This window comes from Diospyros lotus, chromosome 9, assembly GCF_014633365.1.
Source record: "Diospyros lotus cultivar Yz01 chromosome 9, ASM1463336v1, whole genome shotgun sequence".
NCBI classification, from domain to species: Eukaryota; Viridiplantae; Streptophyta; class Magnoliopsida; order Ericales; family Ebenaceae; genus Diospyros; species Diospyros lotus.
The window spans coordinates 16,783,826-16,805,768 of record NC_068346.1 but is presented as its reverse complement, the minus strand read 5'-3'; the positions used below and the strand labels follow the sequence as shown (position 1 = coordinate 16,805,768).

At 36.4% G+C, this 21,943-nt stretch overlaps 3 protein-coding genes across 8 annotated transcripts; 2 read left to right on the top strand and 1 right to left on the bottom strand.

Annotated features, from left to right (window-relative positions):
- Window positions 1-5,275: 5,275 nt before the first annotated feature.
- Window positions 5,276-7,273, top strand: LOC127810452 (uncharacterized). Of its 4 annotated transcripts, none has more exons than XR_008025453.1 (5): window positions 5,276-5,589; window positions 5,665-5,903; window positions 6,235-6,378; window positions 6,454-6,722; window positions 6,805-7,273. XR_008025453.1 is itself a non-coding variant. In XM_052349955.1 (4 exons), exons 1-4 carry the CDS (start codon window positions 6,134-6,136, stop codon window positions 6,953-6,955), a joined length of 582 nt encoding a protein of 193 aa, XP_052205915.1. In that variant the 5' UTR covers window positions 6,098-6,133; the 3' UTR covers window positions 6,956-7,273. The 4 variants fall into 4 exon arrangements, 1 of the variants encoding a protein (XP_052205915.1); XR_008025452.1 differs by having other exon boundaries at window positions 5,980-6,378; window positions 6,515-6,722; XR_008025451.1 differs by having other exon boundaries at window positions 5,980-6,378.
- Window positions 7,274-11,356: 4,083 nt separating this feature from the next.
- LOC127810443 (uncharacterized) lies at window positions 11,357-15,040 on the bottom strand. 2 transcript variants are annotated; one of them, XM_052349934.1, is made up of 3 exons: window positions 14,796-15,040; window positions 11,915-14,006; window positions 11,357-11,826 (listed from the first exon to the last, which is right to left on the bottom strand). In XM_052349934.1, exons 2-3 carry the CDS (start codon window positions 14,002-14,004, stop codon window positions 11,361-11,363), a joined length of 2,556 nt encoding a protein of 851 aa, XP_052205894.1. In that variant the 5' UTR covers window positions 14,005-14,006; window positions 14,796-15,040; the 3' UTR covers window positions 11,357-11,360. The 2 variants fall into 2 exon arrangements, with proteins under 2 accessions (XP_052205894.1, XP_052205893.1); XM_052349933.1 differs by lacking the exon at window positions 14,796-15,040 and having other exon boundaries at window positions 11,915-14,094.
- Window positions 15,041-18,181: 3,141 nt separating this feature from the next.
- Window positions 18,182-21,615, top strand: LOC127809516 (polygalacturonase At1g48100). 2 transcript variants are annotated; one of them, XM_052348363.1, is made up of 8 exons: window positions 18,182-18,625; window positions 18,734-18,862; window positions 18,958-19,116; window positions 19,301-19,336; window positions 19,418-19,625; window positions 19,998-20,079; window positions 20,179-20,287; window positions 20,951-21,615. In XM_052348363.1, the coding sequence occupies exons 1-8, from the start codon at window positions 18,386-18,388 to the stop codon at window positions 21,353-21,355; spliced, it is 1,368 nt and encodes a 455-aa protein (XP_052204323.1). In that variant the 5' UTR covers window positions 18,182-18,385; the 3' UTR covers window positions 21,356-21,615. The 2 variants fall into 2 exon arrangements, with proteins under 2 accessions (XP_052204323.1, XP_052204322.1); XM_052348362.1 differs by having other exon boundaries at window positions 18,184-18,625; window positions 19,298-19,336.
- Window positions 21,616-21,943: the final 328 nt, after the last annotated feature.

Below are 21,943 nucleotides of genomic sequence, written 5' to 3'. Positions count from 1 at the left end.
TCATTTATAAACATTATGAGTTTTTAAAGAGAGTGGAGACTGGAGAGGGACAAAGTTGATTTAATAAGTTGATTAGGATTTAATAGATCATTATTTATTAGATAAAAGTTTAAAGAAAGATTAAAATTATTTTATATATCTTATGCTACCATTTATTATTAGTGGTACGATTAATAAAATTTAAATCATTTTATATAATAATAATAATATAGTTATTATATGTAACATTTTCAATTAGAAAAATATAATCTGATTATATTTTTTCCTACTCAAACATAAATGAGTTTCAAGTGAGAAAAAAGGCATTTTAGAAGTCAACTCATCGTCCTCACCATTAAGATGTTTGGTTTGCCTACCTGATGATGGATGATATAATATAATTGATTGATAATATTATTAAAGTTTATATTGCATTTAAATAATTAATACCATATTTACCAAAATTGATAGACAGTTTTTACAAAATTATGAATTAATTTTAAAAATTAGATGATAATTTTATAAAACAAGTGTTTATAATTCTTTTAATCTACAAATTTTGTGTAGGGCAAATATCATTATGGAAAAGTAAATAAGCTATGGAAACAAACAAATTTCTACTCATACTGGGGCCGGTCCTAATGGGCTGCAGGCCCAGTTTAGACCACTGTCAAGCCATCCGAATGATTTTATTATTATTCAGTGGTCCTCGCAATACCCTACCTGCTGCTTCTCTATTCTCATCATCATAACAAAGTTCAAGGTCCATTAACCTCTCAAATATAGGGGTGCTCCTCAGTTCAATATACGTACAAATTGATCCAAATAAATGCAAGTGTAGATCGGTTTCCTTCATTTTTTTTTCCCCACCCCAATTGGATCTGTTCTAATTTTATATTTTTGAATTCATTAAGATTTAATTATGTTTAAGTTAAATATCAAGTTTATGAATCTCATTGATATTATGTATGAATCCGATTTATGTCAATAATATTGAAGAAATAAATTATTCTTTTTAATTGAGCTAGTATATGTTTTACAATACATATTAGACGAGATATACGAAAAAGAAAAAAAAAAGACAATATCAAAAGAAAATGAAGGAAAAAAACAAGAAATCTCCTATCTCCGACTTCTTAAAACAAGAAAGGAAATCAATGTTGGACATGTTTAGGAAATGTTATATTTAGGAATAAATCATAAAAAATATTCAATAGTCTTTAACACTTCTCTTCAAATTGATGAGTGGATACCTTTTATACGCATCTTAGTTGTTATTTCCTAAAATCATGCAATAGGAGGTCCTTTAATGAAAACATTTGTTACTTGATCACATGATGGCACATATGGAGTGCTAATGAATCTATTGTTTGCCAATCTCTATATGCTTAATTCATTCATGTTAGACAAGATTGTGTGTAATGTCAATAGTCGACTTGTTATCACAATACAATTTCATAGCCCTAGTTATTTTAATCCTCAAGCCATCTAGGATTATTTTTAGGTACAACAATTCCCAAATCCCATGAGTTATAGCTTTAAATTCAACTTTAGCACTCAACCTAGCAACTTTGGACTGCTTCTTGCTCCTCTATGTCACAAAATTATCTCTTAGTAACATGCAAGAACCTGTAATAGGCCTTATATTCATAGGTGATTTTACATAATCTGCATCTGTATAACCTTCTAGGGTTAACTCACCACCTTTTTAAAGTAACAATTCTCTTCTCGGTGTATCTTTGAGATATTAAAATACTTTTTGAATTGTTTGAAATACTAATAGCATAGGCTATATTTGGCCTTTTGTATAATAGATAAATTAGTTTCTTGACAATGTTAGAAAACTGCGACCGTGCAGTCGACACCTTTGATCCCGTTTCTTTTCGATCCACAGAGATGCAAGCGTGAACTCCTCTAAGTTAGTCCACACAATCAGCCCTTTCCATGACATCCCAAGTTGTGCTAGCAATCTTGGACGTTCTGAGAGAGAACGCAAAATTTTCTTGTTTTTTTTCGTGTTTAGAAATAATATATTTATAGAGCATAAAATCCTAATCATGCCATAACAAAACCCTAAACGTTTTAGGATTGGACTTTAATCATATTGGGCCGATTCTCTCCTTTAATTGTGAACTAAGCTCGATCTAAGTGTGTGACCCCTTAGGTCCACCATTATACTAGATGTAGGACCCAACTCTATTGAGCTACTTTAGGTCCCAACTTATTGGTCTAATTTAAACGCATCTCATGAGTTTCTTAATTAAACTCTTTAATTAATAGTTTTATAATTAATCAAATTAATTCTAAAATCCATATATATCATGGTTAACGTCTAGCAATATGTCATGAATGCCTAGACACATCATCTTATCTGGATGATAAGTGATGAATTTTTTATTGACATTCATAAACCTTCATATGTGACAAGGCTATGCCCAGTAATAGTTTGTTAACGATTTCTTTAGAATCCAAACAACACCAAGACGTAACCAGTCAAATATAAGACTACTATGATTTCTCAAGTCTAAGAACCAATATGCACAATTGCAATACAAAAATTCCACTTTAAACAATAACCATTAGGAATTCTATAGCAAATCAGTTTAGTGTATTTATTCTTCTAATAAGTACCCACATATATGCACTAGTGTTCTCACATCAATGTCCATTAAATAAGATATTCTCCCAATTGAGCATACATCATATGTGTAGTCTATCCGAGTTATTAGTGTTCATTCCTAATAACTCTATAACTATGAACTTTCAATTTCAAGACTTATAAAGAAGTGGAAATGGCAAAAAATAATCACTATTTAAATGTAAAATTCGTTTTTATCCCATTTTTAAAAAAAAACGTTTATGTACTTTCAAACAAACTAATTACATGAAATAGCCACTTTGTCAGATTTGACCATTATTTATTTAAAAAAATAAAAAAAATAAATAAATAAACACAATAAAAGTAAAATACTAAAATACCCCTCAACCCCCCCCCATTACTCCTTTCACCCACCCACTTCATCTCCCTCACAAAGCAACCGCCCGCCGCCGCAGTGACAGCCACTTGCCGCCGCCGCCGCCGTGATGCCACTCGCCGCCGCCGCTGTAAGAGCCACTTGACCCGCCGACATCGATCTCATCTTGGCTAAAAAGGTAAGAAAATGTTTATTTTAATAGTTAGATGCTGGAAATGGTCGCCGACGAAGCTTCGTCGTCGGCGACCATGGAGATCGACCGGGCTTCGTCGCGAACGAAGTCCCACGGTCGGGCTTCGTTCGCGACGAAGCCCGCTGGGTAGAAGCCCGACGGGCTTCGTCAATGGCTTCGTTGCAGACGAAGCCCGATCGGGCTTCGTCTGCAACGAAGCCCCCTCCCTTCCGATCGAGCTTCGTCTGGAAACGAAGCTCGATTGAGCTTCGCTTCCAGACGAAGCCCGAACGGGCTTCCTGTAACGAAGCCCGATCGAGCTTCGATTGAAGACCCAAGGAAGCCCGATCGGGCTTCGATTGCAGACAAAGCCCGATAGGGCTTCGATTGCAGACAAAGCCCGATCGGGCTTCGATTGCAGACAAAGCCCGATCGGGCGCGACTAAGCCCCACACCCAATTGGACTCCCCCGACTGTTGGGCTATGACACAGCCCGATTATCGCTGCCCAACAAAGCCCAATCAAGTTTGGGTTGCGATGATAAGGTTGGGACAATTGGGCTTCTTCTTCTTTTACTTGTGCTTTTACATGTGCTAAGACAATTGTTGTTTTTGTATTTTTTTTCTTACAGATGGCTGAACAACAAACTACAAAATTTACTTATGTTCATGCTCACCGAATATTACCCCCCGGAATGCGAGTTACTACTCATTGTGGGATCAAACACCTTGAGGCGATGCGTCGTGCTCTAGACCGATACAAGTTATTGGATAGATTCCTACAGGGCCCATTAGGACATTTCTTGAAGATGCCTTTGTCCCTCCATTTGACTGCACCACAGTTGATATATCATGTTCTACTTAGGGAGGTGACATTTTCGAGTGCCCACCACGATGAGATGTGGTTCGAGATTGGCGGCACACCATACAGATACGGGAGGCAGGAGTTCATACTTATTAGTGGACTCCGATTTGGGGCTATTGATAGGGAAAGCCTTGAACCCAAACCTATTGAGCCGGAGAGTTTACGTGCTCGACTATTTCCACAACATAAGAAGGGGGTGACTGGAGACGACCTTGAATTACTTATTAGTACCAAAGAGGATATGGTTTCAGAGGATGCCCTGAAACTGATTTACATTGCTGTGGTCGACATGTTTTTGTTGGGCCAGGATGAGCGTGGGCATGTGGATGATTTCTTGTGGACTATGGCCGAGGATTTACAAGCATTTGAGATGTTCCCTTGGGGTACATATGTCTACAGTAAGAGTCAACATTACATCCGGTTGGCCACGAAAGAAAGAAAATTGACTGGTGAAGGTGGGAAGAAAATTAACCTTTATGGTTTTGTATGGGCGTTTCAGGTACTCTTTCCTTATTGTAGATGATTTGCCGTACTCATTCCTTATTGTATATGATTTGTCTATAGTAACTAAATGTTTGTTTTGTTTTCTAATTTTTATTTTCATTTCTTTTTTTTTTTTTTGCTTTCTACAGTGGTGGTTGATCGAAACGTTCCCATGGATTCAGAATAAATGGGCCGTCAGACTGTCCGAAGCAGACATTCCAAGATGCAGAAAATGGCTATCTAAAAAAAGGCCACAGATAAAAAATTACGACGACTGTCTTAGGAAAGAAGTAAGTGTGCAACTTACCTCTAAATTTAGTTTATTTTTAAATCATATCTATCTATATAATACAATTTTGCAGGCACGAGGATCGAGTCCTACTCTTGAACCCACTGATGATGAGAGGGAAACGAATTTTTGGAGATCTTTTAACCCTCAACACTCGGTTGGGGTCGACGTCTATAAATTTGGGGGCGGAGGGGGTGAAAAAGAGGAAGAGAATGACGGGGATGAGGACGAGGGCGGGGATGAGGACGAGGCGGGTATGATACATTTAGATAAGGAGGGAAAGGAAAAGAATGGGGAGGAGAAGGATAAGGAGGAGACAAGATTCCCTGATAGTTCGCACCACGGACAATACGAGACAGGGGTATGATTTTTATTATAATAATGGTTTTAATTTATATTTTTTGTAATTGTTTATATATTTTTTATAGGAGGAAAAGGAGAAGAAGGATAATGAGGAGGCAAGGTTCCCTGACAGTTCACATCACAGACAATACGAGGCAGGGGTATGATCTTTATTATAATAATGATTTTATATTTTTGTAATTGTTTATATATTTTTTGTTTGCCTTTTGTAGATCACCGAGATGCTGAAACAGACTCTAGATATGTTGCGGAGAATAGATGGGGAAATGGGTCAGGTGAGGACACAATTGTTGAGACTAGAGAGGGCGCAGGAATCACTAGAGAGGGGGCAGGCAGCACTATGTGCTCATCTACGCATCCCACATATTTCCCTAGATCGCAGCGATCATGCTCATGAGCAGTCCCAGGGTGGTGATCAGGTAGATCTTGATCATCACGATGAGGAGCAGGCATCTACATCTAGAGTAAGTTCCAAATTTACTTTTATATGTTTTACTTCATTCTAAAATACTATTTTGTAACAGTTAGGTTTTGTTCAGCTACAGGAGGAGGAAGTGGTTAGGGTCGACAGACGACCTATGCGAGATAGATTGCCATCGCAATTTCGTCGGCCACCCTTCACCGATCCAACAAAATATAAAAGGAGAAAGAAGGATGCCGCTTTGGAGGGGTCGGACGTGGACTCGACGCCACCGGTACTAGACCTAATCCCGCCGGACATAGAGACAGTGCCCCCTGAGGGCTATATTGAGTTCATAGGTTCCAATGAAAATATTAGGTAAGTAACAATATTTATATTTTTTCTATTTGCATCAACAATATATTCTTACTTTTATTTTTCTTGGTTGTTGTAGTCTTCACACTGGTTTCATTCTCAACCTAACACCGGATGACCTCCGAAACATAGAGAATGAGGCCAACTGGTTGGAGGGTTACCATATTGATAGTTACATGTGTTGCTTAAGACGTATACAGTCTCGGCGTCAATATGACACAAACTACGCTATCATGTCAACCTCGTTTTTTGTGAGTTTGCACTACTTATTTATTTTTTTTATTTTTTTGCATTTAATTTAGTCTATGACCAATATTTTTATTTTATTTTTCAGGCATCCATAGTAAGATTTTGGGAACAGGAGTACGGGGGCAACAGGAGGTTTTTTGCGCCTTCTATCGCATCTATCCCGGAAGAGTGGACCGGTTTCGTCGACGGGCGCACTGACAGGAGTCTCCCTTGGTGGACGGTCGATTATGTAAGTCTTAATTCATTCCATTTAATGATTTATTTATTTATTTCCGTACTACTGACGTATTAAAATAAAATACAGGTGTTGCTCCCTTGTAATGTAGCGAATTCTCACTGGTTTCTCTTAAAGATTTGCTTGAAAGATAGGAGAATTGTCATATATGACTCCAATGCCATGAATGAAGACAGTCGTAGGAGCAGGGTCGAAGCTATACAACCACTTGTGAGCCTCTTACCCATTCTACTAAAGAAAGCTGCATATTATGAACATGTAACCACAACTGCGACGCTAGACAGAGATTGGGAAGTAGAGAATACTGATCCTCAGAAGTTGCCTCAACAACCGGATGGGTAAATTAATTTAAATTATATTACATAGTCAATTTTCATGAAAATATGGTTATGCTACCAATGTGTGTTATGTCTAATACAGGGCCAGCTGCGGGTGCTACGTTATCAAATACGTCGAGGACATACTGAGGCATAATGAGGATCACTGGCAGATGCACCCGACTGTGGATGTCCGTACCCTCCGGAGACAGATTGGAATATTTTTGTATAGACATAGTACGATAGTACGGTAGTATACTTGTAGATTAATAGATTAGAAAATTCTTCGTTTTGTGTTTTTATTTTCATCTAGTTTAAATGTTGTATATATTTTTGTATAGGTATAGCAAATAGCAAATTATGTATTGTTCACTTGATGAAATGTGGTTTGTGGTGTTGTTGAGGGTAAGGGATAAGTGGTTGTGGTGGCAGTATGTTGTTGGGAAGAGAGACTGAGTCTCTAATGTTGTGATGTTGTCATGTTATTCCATTGTTGGACATAGAGACTGAGTCTCTAATGCAGGTAGGATGACCAAGAAACAGGGGAGACTCTGTCGAAATTTTTAAATCACACTTGTGGGGTAATTTGAAGATCATTACATCATATTGGTCAAATGTTAGTACTTAGAACAATTCATCATGTATTTGTTGTGCATTCTACCTTCAACTAACCCAAACAACGTAACAAGAGATCATTTTAGTGTTAGTGGAAACCATAGATTGAGAGGAAAAAAAAAAACTTGAAAATGACAAAAGAAATTTTGAAGTTGTTCCTCACACAAAGTGAAAAATAATGACGTTGTTGTGATATATACATTATGGCTTACTCAAATAACATTAAAAGACATCATTTTAGTGTTAATGGAACATACTAATTTGAAGAAAAATCAAGAAAAATTAAAAAATTTCATTTTCGGGCTTGGTGGGCCACAAAGCCCGATGGCCGGGTTTCGTGGGCCACAAAGCCCGATGGCCGGGTTTCGTGGCCCACAAAGCCCGATTTGTTTTTCGATTGAATTTTTTTTTTTTTTTTTTTTTTTTTGTAGTTTCCCACTATTTGCCTCAAATAATAATGATTGTTAAGACAATACACTCTAATTTTTGAGCAAGTTTATTATCATAGCATTATTATCTTGATTTGTCTAATTATTAGTACCAATTGTGATCATGTGTTGGTTGGGTTGATGGTAGATGGACATCAAGTGAAAAATAATGACGTTGTTGTGATATATACATTATGGCTTACTCAAATAACATTAAAAGACATCATTTTAGTGTTAATGGAACATACTAATTTGAAGAAAAATCAAGAAAAATTAAAAAATTTCATTTTCGGGCTTGGTGGGCCACAAAGCCCGATGGCCAGGTTTCGTGGGCCACAAAGCCCGATGGCCGGGTTTCGTGGCCCACAAAGCCCGATTTTTTTTTCGATTGATATTTTTTTTTTTTTTTTTGTAGTTTCCCACTATTTGCCTCAAATAATAATGATTGTTAAGACAATACACTCTAATTTTTGAGCAAGTTTATTATCATAGCATTATTATCTTGATTTGTCCAATTATTAGTACCAATTGTGATCATGTGTTGGTTGTGTTGATGGTAGATGGACATCCTCACACAAAGTGAAAAATAATGACGTTGTTGTGATATATACATTCTGGCTTACTCAAATAACATTAAAAGACATCATTTTAGTGCTAATGGAACATACTAATTTGAAGAAAAATCAAGAAAAATTAAAAAATTTCATTTTCGGGCTTGGTGGGCCACAAAGCCCGATGGCCGGGTTTCGTGGGCCACAAAGCCCGATGGCCGGGTTTCGTGGCCCACAAAACCCGATGGCCGGGTTTCGTGGCCCACAAAGCCCGATTTTTTTTTCGATTGAATTTTTTTTTTTTTTTTTTTTTGTAGTTTCCCACTATTTGCCTCAAATAATAATGATTGTTAAGACAATACACTCTAATTTTTGAGCAAGTTTATTATCATAGCATTATTATCTTGATTTGTCCAATTATTAGTACCAATTGTGATCATGTGTTGGTTGTGTTGATGGTAGATGGACATCCTCACACAAAGTGAAAAATAATGACGTTGTTGTGATATATACATTCTGGTTTACCCAAATAACATTAAAAGACATCATTTTAGTGCTAATGGAACATACTAATTTGAAGAAAAATCAAGAAAAATTAAAAAATTTCATTTTCGGGCTTGGTGGGCCACAAAGCCCGATGGCCGGGTTTCGTGGGCCACAAAGCCCGATGGCCGGGTTTCGTGGCCCACAAAACCCGATGGCCGGGTTTCGTGGCCCACAAAGCCCGATTTTTTTTTCGATTGAATTTTTTTTTTTTTTGTAGTTTCCCACTATTTGCCTCAAATAATAATGATTGTTAAGACAATACACTCTAATTTTTGAGCAAGTTTATTATCATAGCATTATTATCTTGATTTGTCTAATTATTAGTACCAATTGTGATCATGTGTTGGTTGTGTTGATGGTAGATGGACATCCTCACACAAAGTGAAAAATAATGACGTTGTTGTGATATATACATTCTGACTTACTCAAATAACATTAAAAGACATCATTTTAGTGCTAATGGAACATACTAATTTGAAGAAAAATCAAGAAAAATTAAAAAATTTCATTTTCGGGCTTGGTGGGCCACAAAGCCCGATGGCCGGGTTTCGTGGGCCACAAAGCCCGATGGCCGGGTTTCGTGGCCCACAAAACCCGATGGCCGGGTTTCGTGGCCCACAAAGCCCGATTTTTTTTTCGATTGAATTTTTTTTTTTTTTTGTAGTTTCCCACTATTTGCCTCAAATAATAATGATTGTTAAGACAATACACTCTAATTTTTGAGCAAGTTTATTATCATAGCATTATTATCTTGATTTGTCTAATTATTAGTACCAATTGTGATCATGTGTTGGTTGTGTTGATGGTAGATGGACATCCTCACACAAAGTGAAAAATAATGACGTTGTTGTGATATATACATTCTGGCTTACTCAAATAACATTAAAAGACATCATTTTAGTGCTAATGGAACATACTAATTTGAAGAAAAATCAAGAAAAATTAAAAAATTTCATTTTCGGGCTTGGTGGGCCACAAAGCCCGATGGCCGGGTTTCGTGGCCCACAAAACCCGATGGCCGGGTTTCGTGGCCCACAAAGCCCGATTTTTTTTTCGATTGAATTTTTTTTTTTTTTTTTTGTAGTTTCCCACTATTTGCCTCAAATAATAATGATTGTTAAGACAATACACTCTAATTTTTGAGCAAGTTTATTATCATAGCATTATTATCTTGATTTGTCCAATTATTAGTACCAATTGTGATCATGTGTTGGTTGTGTTGATGGTAGATGGACATCCTCACACAAAGTGAAAAATAATGACGTTGTTGTGATATATACATTATGGCTTACTCAAATAACATTAAAAGACATCATTTTAGTGTTAATGGAACATACTAATTTGAAGAAAAATCAAGAAAAATTAAAAAATTTCATTTTCGGGCTTGGTGGGCCACAAAGCCCGATGGCCGGGTTTCGTGGGCCACAAAGCCCGATGGCCGGGTTTCGTGGCCCACAAAACCCGATGGCCGGGTTTCGTGGCCCACAAAGCCCGATTTTTTTTTCGATTGAATTTTTTTTTTTTTTTTTTTGTAGTTTCCCACTATTTGCCTCAAATAATAATGATTGTTAAGACAATACACTCTAATTTTTGAGCAAGTTTATTATCATAGCATTATTATCTTGATTTGTCCAATTATTAGTACCAATTGTGATCATGTGTTGGTTGTGTTGATGGTAGATGGACATCCTCACACAAAGTGAAAAATAATGACGTTGTTGTGATATATACATTCTGGTTTACCCAAATAACATTAAAAGACATCATTTTAGTGCTAATGGAACATACTAATTTGAAGAAAAATCAAGAAAAATTAAAAAATTTCATTTTCGGGCTTGGTGGGCCACAAAGCCCGATGGCCGGGTTTCGTGGGCCACAAAACCCGATGGCCGGGTTTCGTAGGCCACAAAGCCCGATGGACGGGTTTTGTGGCCAACAAATCCCGATGGACGATTTTTTTTTTTTTAAATTGAATTTTTTTTGAAGATGGTCCCAGTAGTAGTCTCAAATAATAGTGATTGTTAAGAAATGACACTCTAATTTTTTAGTATTATCATTGCATCATCTTGGTCCAATGTTGTTAGTAATTCATATATCAAAAAAATTTAGCAAAGTGTCCCTTGTTTCTAGGCCATTGAAACTGCATTATATACTCAGTTCTCTACTCAACAATATACTACAACACAAGCTGTTAATCATTAATTATGAGTTTAGATGAAGGAAACTGAAAGATTACGAATATGAATAAATCCCAATTTCAAATATTAATGTAAAAAATAATATTCATTACTGAACTCCCAACAAAAAGAGATTTGATTGATGTTGTCATCCTTTTTGTATCGTGCCAGTGATTTTTAAGCATTGCTGAAACACAAAAGATATATGGTCAGAAAAAATTCCATTAACACTTTGCGAGTAAAAAACATGTTTTTTTTTTTTCACAAACGATCTAACAACTATTGATAATATATGTGATAACATTTGTGATAACATTATATCATACCTGAATGAGTTAATGCCTATTGATTGTTTTCTTCATTGATAATATTATCATCACCTGGAATTGACAATTGTATAGGGCACCGACGACGAGTGTGTCCAGTCTCTTTGCAAATGCTGCATTTTCGGCTTGCCCTTGCAGAGGCCCTAGCAGCGCCCCTGGATTCTGGAGTAGTGGCTGTGCTCGACTCTCCAATGGAGGAAGTCCATTCATTAGGGCAACCAAGACTATTGTGTCCTAGTTCACCGCATTTTCCACATTTTTTTCTTCGACGAGCTTCCCCCATGGAAGGAATTCGACCATTTCTCGGTCTACCCGGTTGTCTTCTTTGCACAGGTGGGAGTATAACCATCTGTCTGACGTACGCTGGAAGAATCCAAGCAGTCTTGTTAGGGAGAGGATTGATGGGAAGTGCATATGCACGTCTGACCCAATCTGCGGTGTAATATGAATGGCAAAGCATATGGTAGTGCACCCTCATGAAACTGTCGCATAAGGCAAAGAAACACATAGTGTTAACATATCACACTAAATTACGAACATAAGACGCAAATAAAAGTCAAACCATGATACCTGCTAACAGCAATTGCATGAAGACATGGCATTTGATCAATGTCCCACTTGCGACAACTACATGTACTCGCAACAATGTCAACTATCCCATCGCCTTCCTTTGCATGTTGCACGAGGTATTTGTTCCCTTGTATTACAGGAACTACACGACATCCTCGGTCTAATGTTTTGGCATGCGCCAAATTGACATGTGCCACTGCAGCGGAGGTCACAATGGTTTCGAGTCTGGCAGCTGCAGCACGCCTATCACTAAACCATTTCTGAAGCATATGTCTCAAAAATTCATGTGCACTTGTTATAGGCAACCGACGTGCTTTCATCATGCATTTATTGAGAGACTCGGCAATGTTGGTGGTCATCATGGAATATCTTCTTCTTGGACAATATGCTCGTGACCACTTTTCCGGTCTTGCTTCCATCAATGTCAGATGAGTCTGAGGATGCATCGATTGTATTTCTGCCAAGTATGTATCACACTCTATTGTGGTGTAGCTGTATGCTGCAAGGTAGAATGCAGTCATCACATCTTTTCGTTGTCTACAACGTTTCTTCAAGTTTTGCTTAAGGTGGAAGAAACAAAAGACATGTGGGACAGAAGGGAAGACACGACTCATCGCATTTGCAATGCTTTGGTGACGATCAGAAACAATGACTAAATCTTCTCGCACTCCGATAGCCTCTCTCAATTTTGTCAAAAACCATATCCATGATCTGTCAGACTCACCATCTCCAAATCCAAAAGCGATGGGATAAATCATTTCCTCCCCATCTTTGCAAGTGGCAACGAATATCACCCCTTTGTGTTCACCTTTCAAATGTGTGGCATCAACGGCAACAACCGGTCTTATGTAAGACTGGAAACCATGAAGGCAAGCTCCGAGTGCAAAAAATGAATATAAAAAACAATTATTTTCATCTGTCTCTATTGCCGTGATGCTGCCAGGATTTGTTTCTTTTAACATGTGAAAATATGAGGGTAGTTGCTGATATGATTCATTAGCATTACCATAAGTAAGTATCTTTGCATGTTGTAAAGACCTCCAAGCTTTAGTATACATAATCTGCACACCATGTTGCTCCAACAACTCCCCCATTAGCATTTTAGGTGTATATTCACTACTCGTCACTCTTTCAGAGAACAAACTTCCGATGACAATAGCCTTCACACTTCGAAAATGTGAATCGTAGACATCCGGAGTACACGTGTGACTCGGCATAAATTTCACCACATGCCAAAACGAACAACCAGGTCTGCATCTTGCACGAAGCATAAATTTGCAGTTCACATCCTTGCAACCAGCCTCAAATCGAATTGTGCACGAACGTCTGACTCGATAGTCCATCTTCACATCAACACAATATTGTCCAAATGCCAAAATTAGTTCCTGTTTACTTCTAAAGAGTGCACCCATGTGTAAAAGATCACCCTGGTATGGAATTGACACTTCGGGTCTTGTTTCCTCAATTGCATAATTTTCTACACCAGGAACAATCCAGTTTCTTTGTAAATGGTTGTCCTCAAATTGTGAACCTGAAAATCTTACTTCTGGGTACTCCGGACTCACTCCTCTTTCATCACCACCACTATCACTATTATCACCATCGCTATCGTCACTATTATCATCAGTTTCATTATCACAATCATCATTCGTGTCTGGAGCGTCATCTGACAAACCATCCATACCATATATACCAAAATCATCATTTTGTAGTGGACTATGTGCAGATGTAAATGGAACGGCACCTGAATCTTGATTACCACCACTACGTAGGTTACAAACTCCAATATCTTTACAAATCATATCAACATACATCACTTTATATTTTCTGTCATCGCACATAATAAACCTGACACCGTAGTCGTCCTTGATAGGGAACTTGGTAGCTGGAAGTTCACTTGAGTGTTCCGTTACAAAATGAATGGTGATGTCGTATCTTGTTTTATCAATTCCTGTCACCGTGTACACAATCTCAACCAATTGAGTAAAAGTCGTATTTTTGTAGATTCCCGCACACATCCTATTACCCCCAATATACTTATTATCATTCCATTCCCCGTTCCACACGATAACCAACTGCACTAAATCCATTGCTGTAAGATTGAAAGGAGGAAAAAATTAGTCTCACCATTACCATGGATGTAACGGATCCACACACACCCAAATCGGGTTAATTTCCTCATTAAACCAAGTCATAACTATAAGTAAGTAAGTTTATTTGCTTTTTGAGATTTGTATTTTATTTTCTTTTTCTAAAGAGTTGATTTGTACGATTAAACATGATTTTTGACTTATAAACCAACAACCAAGTCATGATAATTTTTCATATGTAGTTTAAGAAAAATATTTAAAAATTTTATGAAAAATATTGGAGGATTTTAATATAACACATTTAGGCACAAATGCTTAAGAAGTGAAATTTTGTTAAATAATATGATAAAATTAAATATATTATATTAAATTATATTATTTTACACTCATATATAATATTAAATTATTTAACAAAATATTCATATTATTTTAAAAATAATATATATAATCGTGCTTGTGGGCTACAAAAATCATAATCGGGCTTAGTGGGGTAACAAAGCCCTATCGGGCTTAGTTTGGGAACAAAGCCCTATCGGGTTTTGTTCCCCCACTAAGACCCATTGGGCTTTGTTCCCCCACTAAGCCCGATCAACTGTTATCGCCCACAAAACTCGTTAACGATGTGCAGTTTTGATTTTTTTTTTTTTCACCCAAATTAGTGCAAATTTGGAATGATATGTATCAAAATATGTCTTGCCAACAACTACAATCATTCTACACAACCTTAATAAGCAATGTGAACACAAAAATTATTTTAAAAAAATTAAATAAATTGTAAATCGAATAAATACCTTGAGATTGGGTTTGGAGAGAAATAAACTTGTTGAATGGGACTTCAGTGAGGTCGCTGTAATTGATAAAGAAGATTGAATGACCCAACAAGCAAAAAGATTGAATGTATGAAGAATGACTAAGTTTGGATAGTTTGACAATGAAAAGATAGAGAGTAACGTGAATTTTGGAAGAAGAGAGAGAAGAAAGGTTATATAAAAGAGATAAGGGTATTTTGGTAAATGAGACTAATAACAGTAGGGTTTTCTATTTTAAAATTTCATTAAGGGTATTTTTGGTATCTTACATAAAAGTGGCTATAGAGTGTAATTAGTTTGTTTGAATAGTTAAAAACGTTTATTTTCTATGAAAAGTACAAAAACGATTTTATACATTTGACTTTGGTCAAATGTGAATTCAGCCCTATAAAGAATATGTTTCATGATCGTTATCTCTATGCATAACCGTATTCTATGAGTCTATTTAATCTATAGACTTTGTGAAGTATATATTATAATAAATAATAACGACAATCATTAACGACAAATAAAACATGATGTTTTTGTAATAATAATTGATTGAATAAAAAAAATCACAATAAAAAGTATGATCTTTTACATAAAATATAATTGACTTGTGGAGCATAACACTAACAGACAAATCATTAATAGCTCCCCTTATCCACAATACTATCTATTTCTTTTTTTGTCTAATATATGATTCTATTTGATAGGGACATTTGGTGATTTGCTATCAAGCTTTACATTTCTCTTGTGAAAATCTAGAATGTGATCATATCACATGGACTATTGGATGTTGGCTTGGCAGATAGCTATGATCACACTATGTGGAGAGTTGGGTTTGAACCCGTGGATCGATCTGGTTGATAAAAGGTATAGGCTTGGGTCTGGGTTTGATTTTTTGGGTTAGGTCTGTCACCCGAGCCTAATGGTGTTTTTAGTTAGATTTGGACTTTGGGCTCGAATTTAATATTAATGAGGAGTATTTTCATATATTTTTCAAAGCATTAGAATGTCCCTCATAAAAAATCATTATATAATATATGTCATCACCAAACTAACTTTTGGAATCATTGTTTGAAATATTCTCGAGTTACTTATTATATTTAAGAGTCATTTGATACTGCATTTTCATGAACATTTAGCTCCAAATTTTATTATTATTATTATTATTATTTGAGTTGAGTTTTGGAGGGCTGATAATGAAAAGTGGAAGAAAGTGAGGTTGGCGCCACCGACCAGGCCTGCAATGGATGGGCCATGCGTGAGAAGCACCACTTCAAAGCCACTTACAATAAAGATGGTTCCTTTTTTCTATATTTTTTTTTCTTATCCTCGCAGCCCTTCAACGTGTCACCCACCATCTCAAACAAACAAACTAACTTACCTTCCTTATCTCCTACTGTGGCAAACACCTTCACTTTGAAATTATTTGGCATGTACATAGACTAGGGTTTAGGATTTAACTAGCTTTCTTTTTCAATTTTCTTTTAACTCTCAGTTAATCTATAGTCTTTGTATATTTACAACGATTCATATTTTATAAATAATATTATAAATAATGACTAATAATAATGTGTCACATTTTTTATAATTTTTATATATTTATTACGATTCATATTTTATAAATATATTAAGAATAATGACTAATGATAGTGTGTCATATTTTTATTAAAAAATGTGTTAGACAGAAGAGATAATGTCTCCTTAGTCTCATTTAATGAGAATGCGTCACATAATTGATGCCATCGTTATCGGTCATAACTCGTAGTATTATTTATATTTTATAGATTTTAGTATATATTTTGATTTATTACAAGTTTTTTATTATAAAAGTTTCATCTCAAAACTCAAACGAACCAATTAAAATTAAACTAGATAAATTAAAATTGATTTAATTTGGTCTTTAATTTTATTATAATTAAGTATTTAAATCTAAATTAATTTAAAAATCAAATCAAATTAATTCACGAACACCTAAATAACATAAAATAAGATTAAGGCATACGATGGCCACAACCTAATCTCATGTTGTGAATGATAATTAGAGAGATTTTTTTTAAGTCTTAGTTATATTATTTAATTTTATAAATTGAAAAATCATGTATAACTAATGTTTTTAGGTGATGATAATGATAGAATGATTAGTGAATTGGCCTTTCTACGGTAGTTAGGGGTCTCACCCATTGCCTGAATTGGGCTGGCTGCTGCTGGATTGGCCAACTCTTGTTTGTCTGGAACTAGAAAAACCTAGGACCACCTACCCTTCCAACTTCAAGAAATTCCTTGAGATGACATACGCAAACAACCAAGGCTGAGGTGGACACTTTCTAGCTTTTCCATTTGCTCTAGAGTTTATCTATGAAGTGCAAGATGGCTTTTCAAATTTAAGGACATTTTACCAAATAAATTTGGGGACATTGTGGTCTTGATTATGATAAAATAAGATTCCTTTGTCCTCTCAACTTATTTTATCCACAAGAGAGGTATCCCAGTCACTTCTAATGGCGCATACCCAACTACATCTCATTAAAAATATGCAAAATCACAAATGAACTAATGTAATGCAAGGTAGCATGTTTACCTAACAAACTTAGTGTTTGATTTGTATGAGAGTATTTTTAAGATTATTGTTTTTGCGTGATTTTTTACCGCTTGTACCCTTAATTTTAGTAGAGGAGATAAATCATAGGTGGAGACTTTACCTCGCTACATATGACAAGGAATCAAATCCATGACATATTGGTAGGAATCCTAACTTATCATGACTCAACCATTTAACCTGTGCCCTGGAGACTATATCACAGTAATTTTTTTAGTCTAGTTCAGTGGTGACTTAGTTATAAATTAAGAATTTAATAAGACACTAATCTGCATTCTTGATAAAAATAAATTAATTTTTCGGAAATTGTATAGCCATATCATCAAAGAACTTTACATAAAAATTCTATATAATACACCCTAAACTGCATTCTAAATAAACTTTGCATGCAGTATGAACTATTGGCTCATCCACTCAAGGTGGGTAAAGTGCCTTTTCAGGTACAAGAAAATATTTCTTATTACCAACCCTACAGTGAATGTTTTCTTGGAATCCACAAGAGGGAATAGGGGCATGTTTATAATTTTATGATCATTTATCATTAAGATAGTATCTTAATTCGTAGAATGGTTTTTCTTATATTTTTTAGTTAGGGGGATCGAATTTTAAATATAAAACCCGTTTGAGGGAAATGGACCTTGATCTCGGTATGGGTTATGGAACCTATTACTGTGTATATTAATAGGGTTAGGGAGATAATTATGATTCAAACTAAACATTGCTTAACAATAGAAAACTTTTATGATCATGTCCAAAACTTTTACTTGACAAAAAAAAAAAACTTCATGATCATTCCAAGGGGAAGGGCTCCTTGTAATTTAGAAGGGAATGGGGGCTATTTCCAAGAGGTTCAACTACATAAACTGTCCATAACTACCTTGACTCCCAAGTTTGAAACAGAGTGGCACCTGAGAAGAGTAAGAGCTGAGGCATAATCTCTGCCCCAGAAAGATTTTCTGAGAAAGGAAAATAACAAGGCCACAGAGGAATGAAGAGAACCAGAAGCCCGTCTCTTTCTTTTCTACTAATTTTGCTAGCCATTTTGTTTGTCACATTCTCAACAGTCTGTGTTGAAGCCAGAAAGAGCGGTAATCCCAAGAAGAACAATGCTCAAAAACAGAGGAAGCCGAGGAATGGCAATGGCCCTGCACCAGCTCCTGGCCCGTCAAGCAGCTTTAACATTCTGTCTTTCGGAGCAAAAGGCGATGGAGTTTCCGATGACTCAAAGGTAAAGCTCCTGAAACAGATCCAGACGGCTGTAATACCCACTTTATTCGAAGCAGATCACCCCTCGTTATAAAGCTTATAATTTCCATGGTTTGATGGACTTGAACAGGCGCTTCTAGCAGCATGGAAAGCTGCTTGCAAGAGGCCGACGTCGACCGTGGAAATCCCACCGGAGTTCAAGTTTCTGATCAAACCCATAACTCTGCAAGGACCATGCTTGCCAAACCTTGTTTTTCAGGTCTGTTCTTGCCCTGTTCCTCTCTCCATTTTTGATGATCAAAATGGCATATATCATTTGTTGTGTTAAAAGTTCATTTGGTGAAATTTCGACAGATAGATGGGACTCTTTTAGCTCCTCCAAAAGTGGGTTCATGGCCAAAATCCAGTCTGTTTCAGTGGATAAACTTCAAATGGCTCCAGAACTTCACCATCCAAGGGACCGGTATCGTCGACGGCCAAGGCTCTAATTGGTGGAGTTCTTCTCAAACAGAGGTTAGATGAAGGTGCCACTTGAAGATGAAAATCTTAGCTTTACGTTGAACTTTTTGCTACAAGATATAAGAACTATTTCCGTATCTATGTATCTCTAACGAGTAGTAGCGACAGAGAACCAGTTTGAACTCTCAGAAATTGTGCCAAAACTGAATGTTTTACGCTGTGTTTCACTTACCAGCAGAAGAGATTCAAACACATTCCAGAAATCAAGCCAACCGTGAGCATTCTTCCCTTTATTTCTTCCAATGATTTTGAGGGCAGTTCTCATCTCGAAACTCAAAATCTCCATTAATTACAGGCCTTGAGATTCTATTCAAGCTACAATGTCACGATTCGCGACATTAGGATCACAAATAGCCCTCAGTGCCACCTGAAATTCGACAACTCTGGCTCGGTGAAGGTCGAAAACGTCACGATTTCAGCACCCGAAAACAGCCCCAACACCGATGGCATTCACCTCCAGAACACCCATGACGTTGAAATCCAGCATTCGAGCATCGGATGTGGTAAGCATAAGGGGGAACTGATTGCTGTTTTTCTTCCTAAATCTCACCCAGAAAATGCAATGACATTTCTGGGTTCACTGATCTTCTATTTGAATCTCACCCAGAAAATGTAATGGCATTTCGTTCCTTTTTAACATCTGCCTTCAGTACTTGTCTTCTGGAATCTCACCCAGAAAAAGTAATGACATTTCAGCTGCATTTTAACATCTGGGTTCATTGATCTTCTTCTCGAATATCACCCAGAAACTGTAATTACATTTCAGTTGCATTTTAAAATCTGGGTTCACTGCTCTTCTTCTTGAATCTCGGCCAGAAAATGTAGTATGACATTTTAGTTGCAAGTTAACATGGGTTTCACTGAACATCTAACAGGAGATGATTGTGTATCCATACAAACTGGCTGCTCCAATGTTCATGTTCATCACATAAACTGTGGCCCTGGACATGGCATAAGGTAATTCTAATTCATATAGATAAAAGATATTTATCTCATAGCTAGTTTAATTACTAGATATGTTAAAGTTTGGACTGATTGCTCTTGATAAACCATCAGCTTAGGAGGACTGGGCAAAGACAGAAGTGTTGCCTGTGTCTCCAACATCATTGTTGAGGATAGCTTTCTGCAGAACACACTATATGGAGCAAGAATCAAAACATGGCAGGTATTGTTAAAATCCGATACTTACACACTATCACCCCCAAAAATTAGGAGAGAAAAACATTGAACTTTAACAGGATACAGTGTCAACAAAACAACGCCCATGATCCTCAATAATAGACGAATTCCAGTTAATCAATGGTAGCATAGTTTTTACACAAAAAAACTACAAATCCTTCACAATATAGTTTCAGGACTGACAAAACTATAAAACTTCTTAGTTTTCACAACTCTCACGCTCATATGACATTGATGATTAATTCGTTGCACACACAATGATCACACAATACTAATATTCTAGTAACATTATCTCACATATTCCTGGCCAATAACAACAGTACAGTTTTTCCGTGAAATTAAACAATAAATACTCTAGTTTTGAAAGAAAAAAAAACTATAAAATCTCTTATTCCTCACGATTCTAAATAATCAGTCATTCATATTCAAATAACACCAATTATTAAGTCATAATACACATGCTCTCTAGACAAAACTCTAATAATTGGTCAATTTCATCACACAAATTATTTAAGTGTGATCAATCAGTGACAACCATACTGAGGAGTGTAGTTTTAGGCTAACTCCAATAAAATTGGTCTCTTTTCCTTGGCCACTGTCTCTATTCAAAATCAATTAATAGTTTTGATGTTTTTCTTGTTTGTAACAGGGAGGAATGGGATCAGTCAAGAATGTGTCGTTCTCCAACATCCATGTCCAAGATGTCAAGGTTCCGATAATGATCGATCAGTACTACTGCGACAAGAATTTCTGCAAGAACCAAACAGGCGCAGTCTCAATATCTGGGGTTAAGTTTGATCAGATCATCGGAACCTATTCATTTCAACCGATCCATCTTGCTTGTAGCGACCATGTTCCCTGCACGGATGTGGATCTGATGGACATTCAGCTGGAGCCATCGCTAGGGTTTCAAGGATTTCCGCGAGCTCTGTGCTGGAACTCGTATGGCAGATCGCAAGCTCCGCTTGTTCCGTCCGCCATGGACGAGTGCTTGAGGAGCGGCGGCGCCGATTCAGTCAAGAGAACTGCAAGATCACACGACATTGTCTGTTAATTAGCCTGTAATTAAATCGTAGTTATTCCATGAGAAAGATTAGGAAAGAAGAAGGTTAGCTGTTTGAGGATGGAAAGAGCAGGGGAAACACATCAGAGACGCACTTGAGCCTGTCTTCTGAGATTTCCAGGAATACTTTATTTTATTAGTGTTAGTGCGACCATTTTGTGGAAGCAAACGACATTAATTTATGAGGAATGGTAGTTACTGTATGTATATATAATGATAAATTAATAAAATACAAGTGGTATAATCGAATCCTCTTTCTTTTCAATTCTTTTAGAGTCCTAAGGTTAAAACTCGAGAGCGAGACGCTAATAATAATGGTGTTATTCTCGAAGGCTAAAACCACATCCATACTTCTAAATTTGTCTCGTTTAATCATATATGTCTTAATTTAAGGGGAGATTTATTATTGTCTCGTTTAATCATTTATGTGTTTTAATTTAAGAGAAGATTTATTATTATCTGATTAAACGTGTTTTAATTTAAGGGGAGATTTATTATGTTTCTCAAGTTGTAAAAGAGATTTATTATACCCCTCATTATACCCCCTAATTATCCAATCAACATTACACATTAGATTGA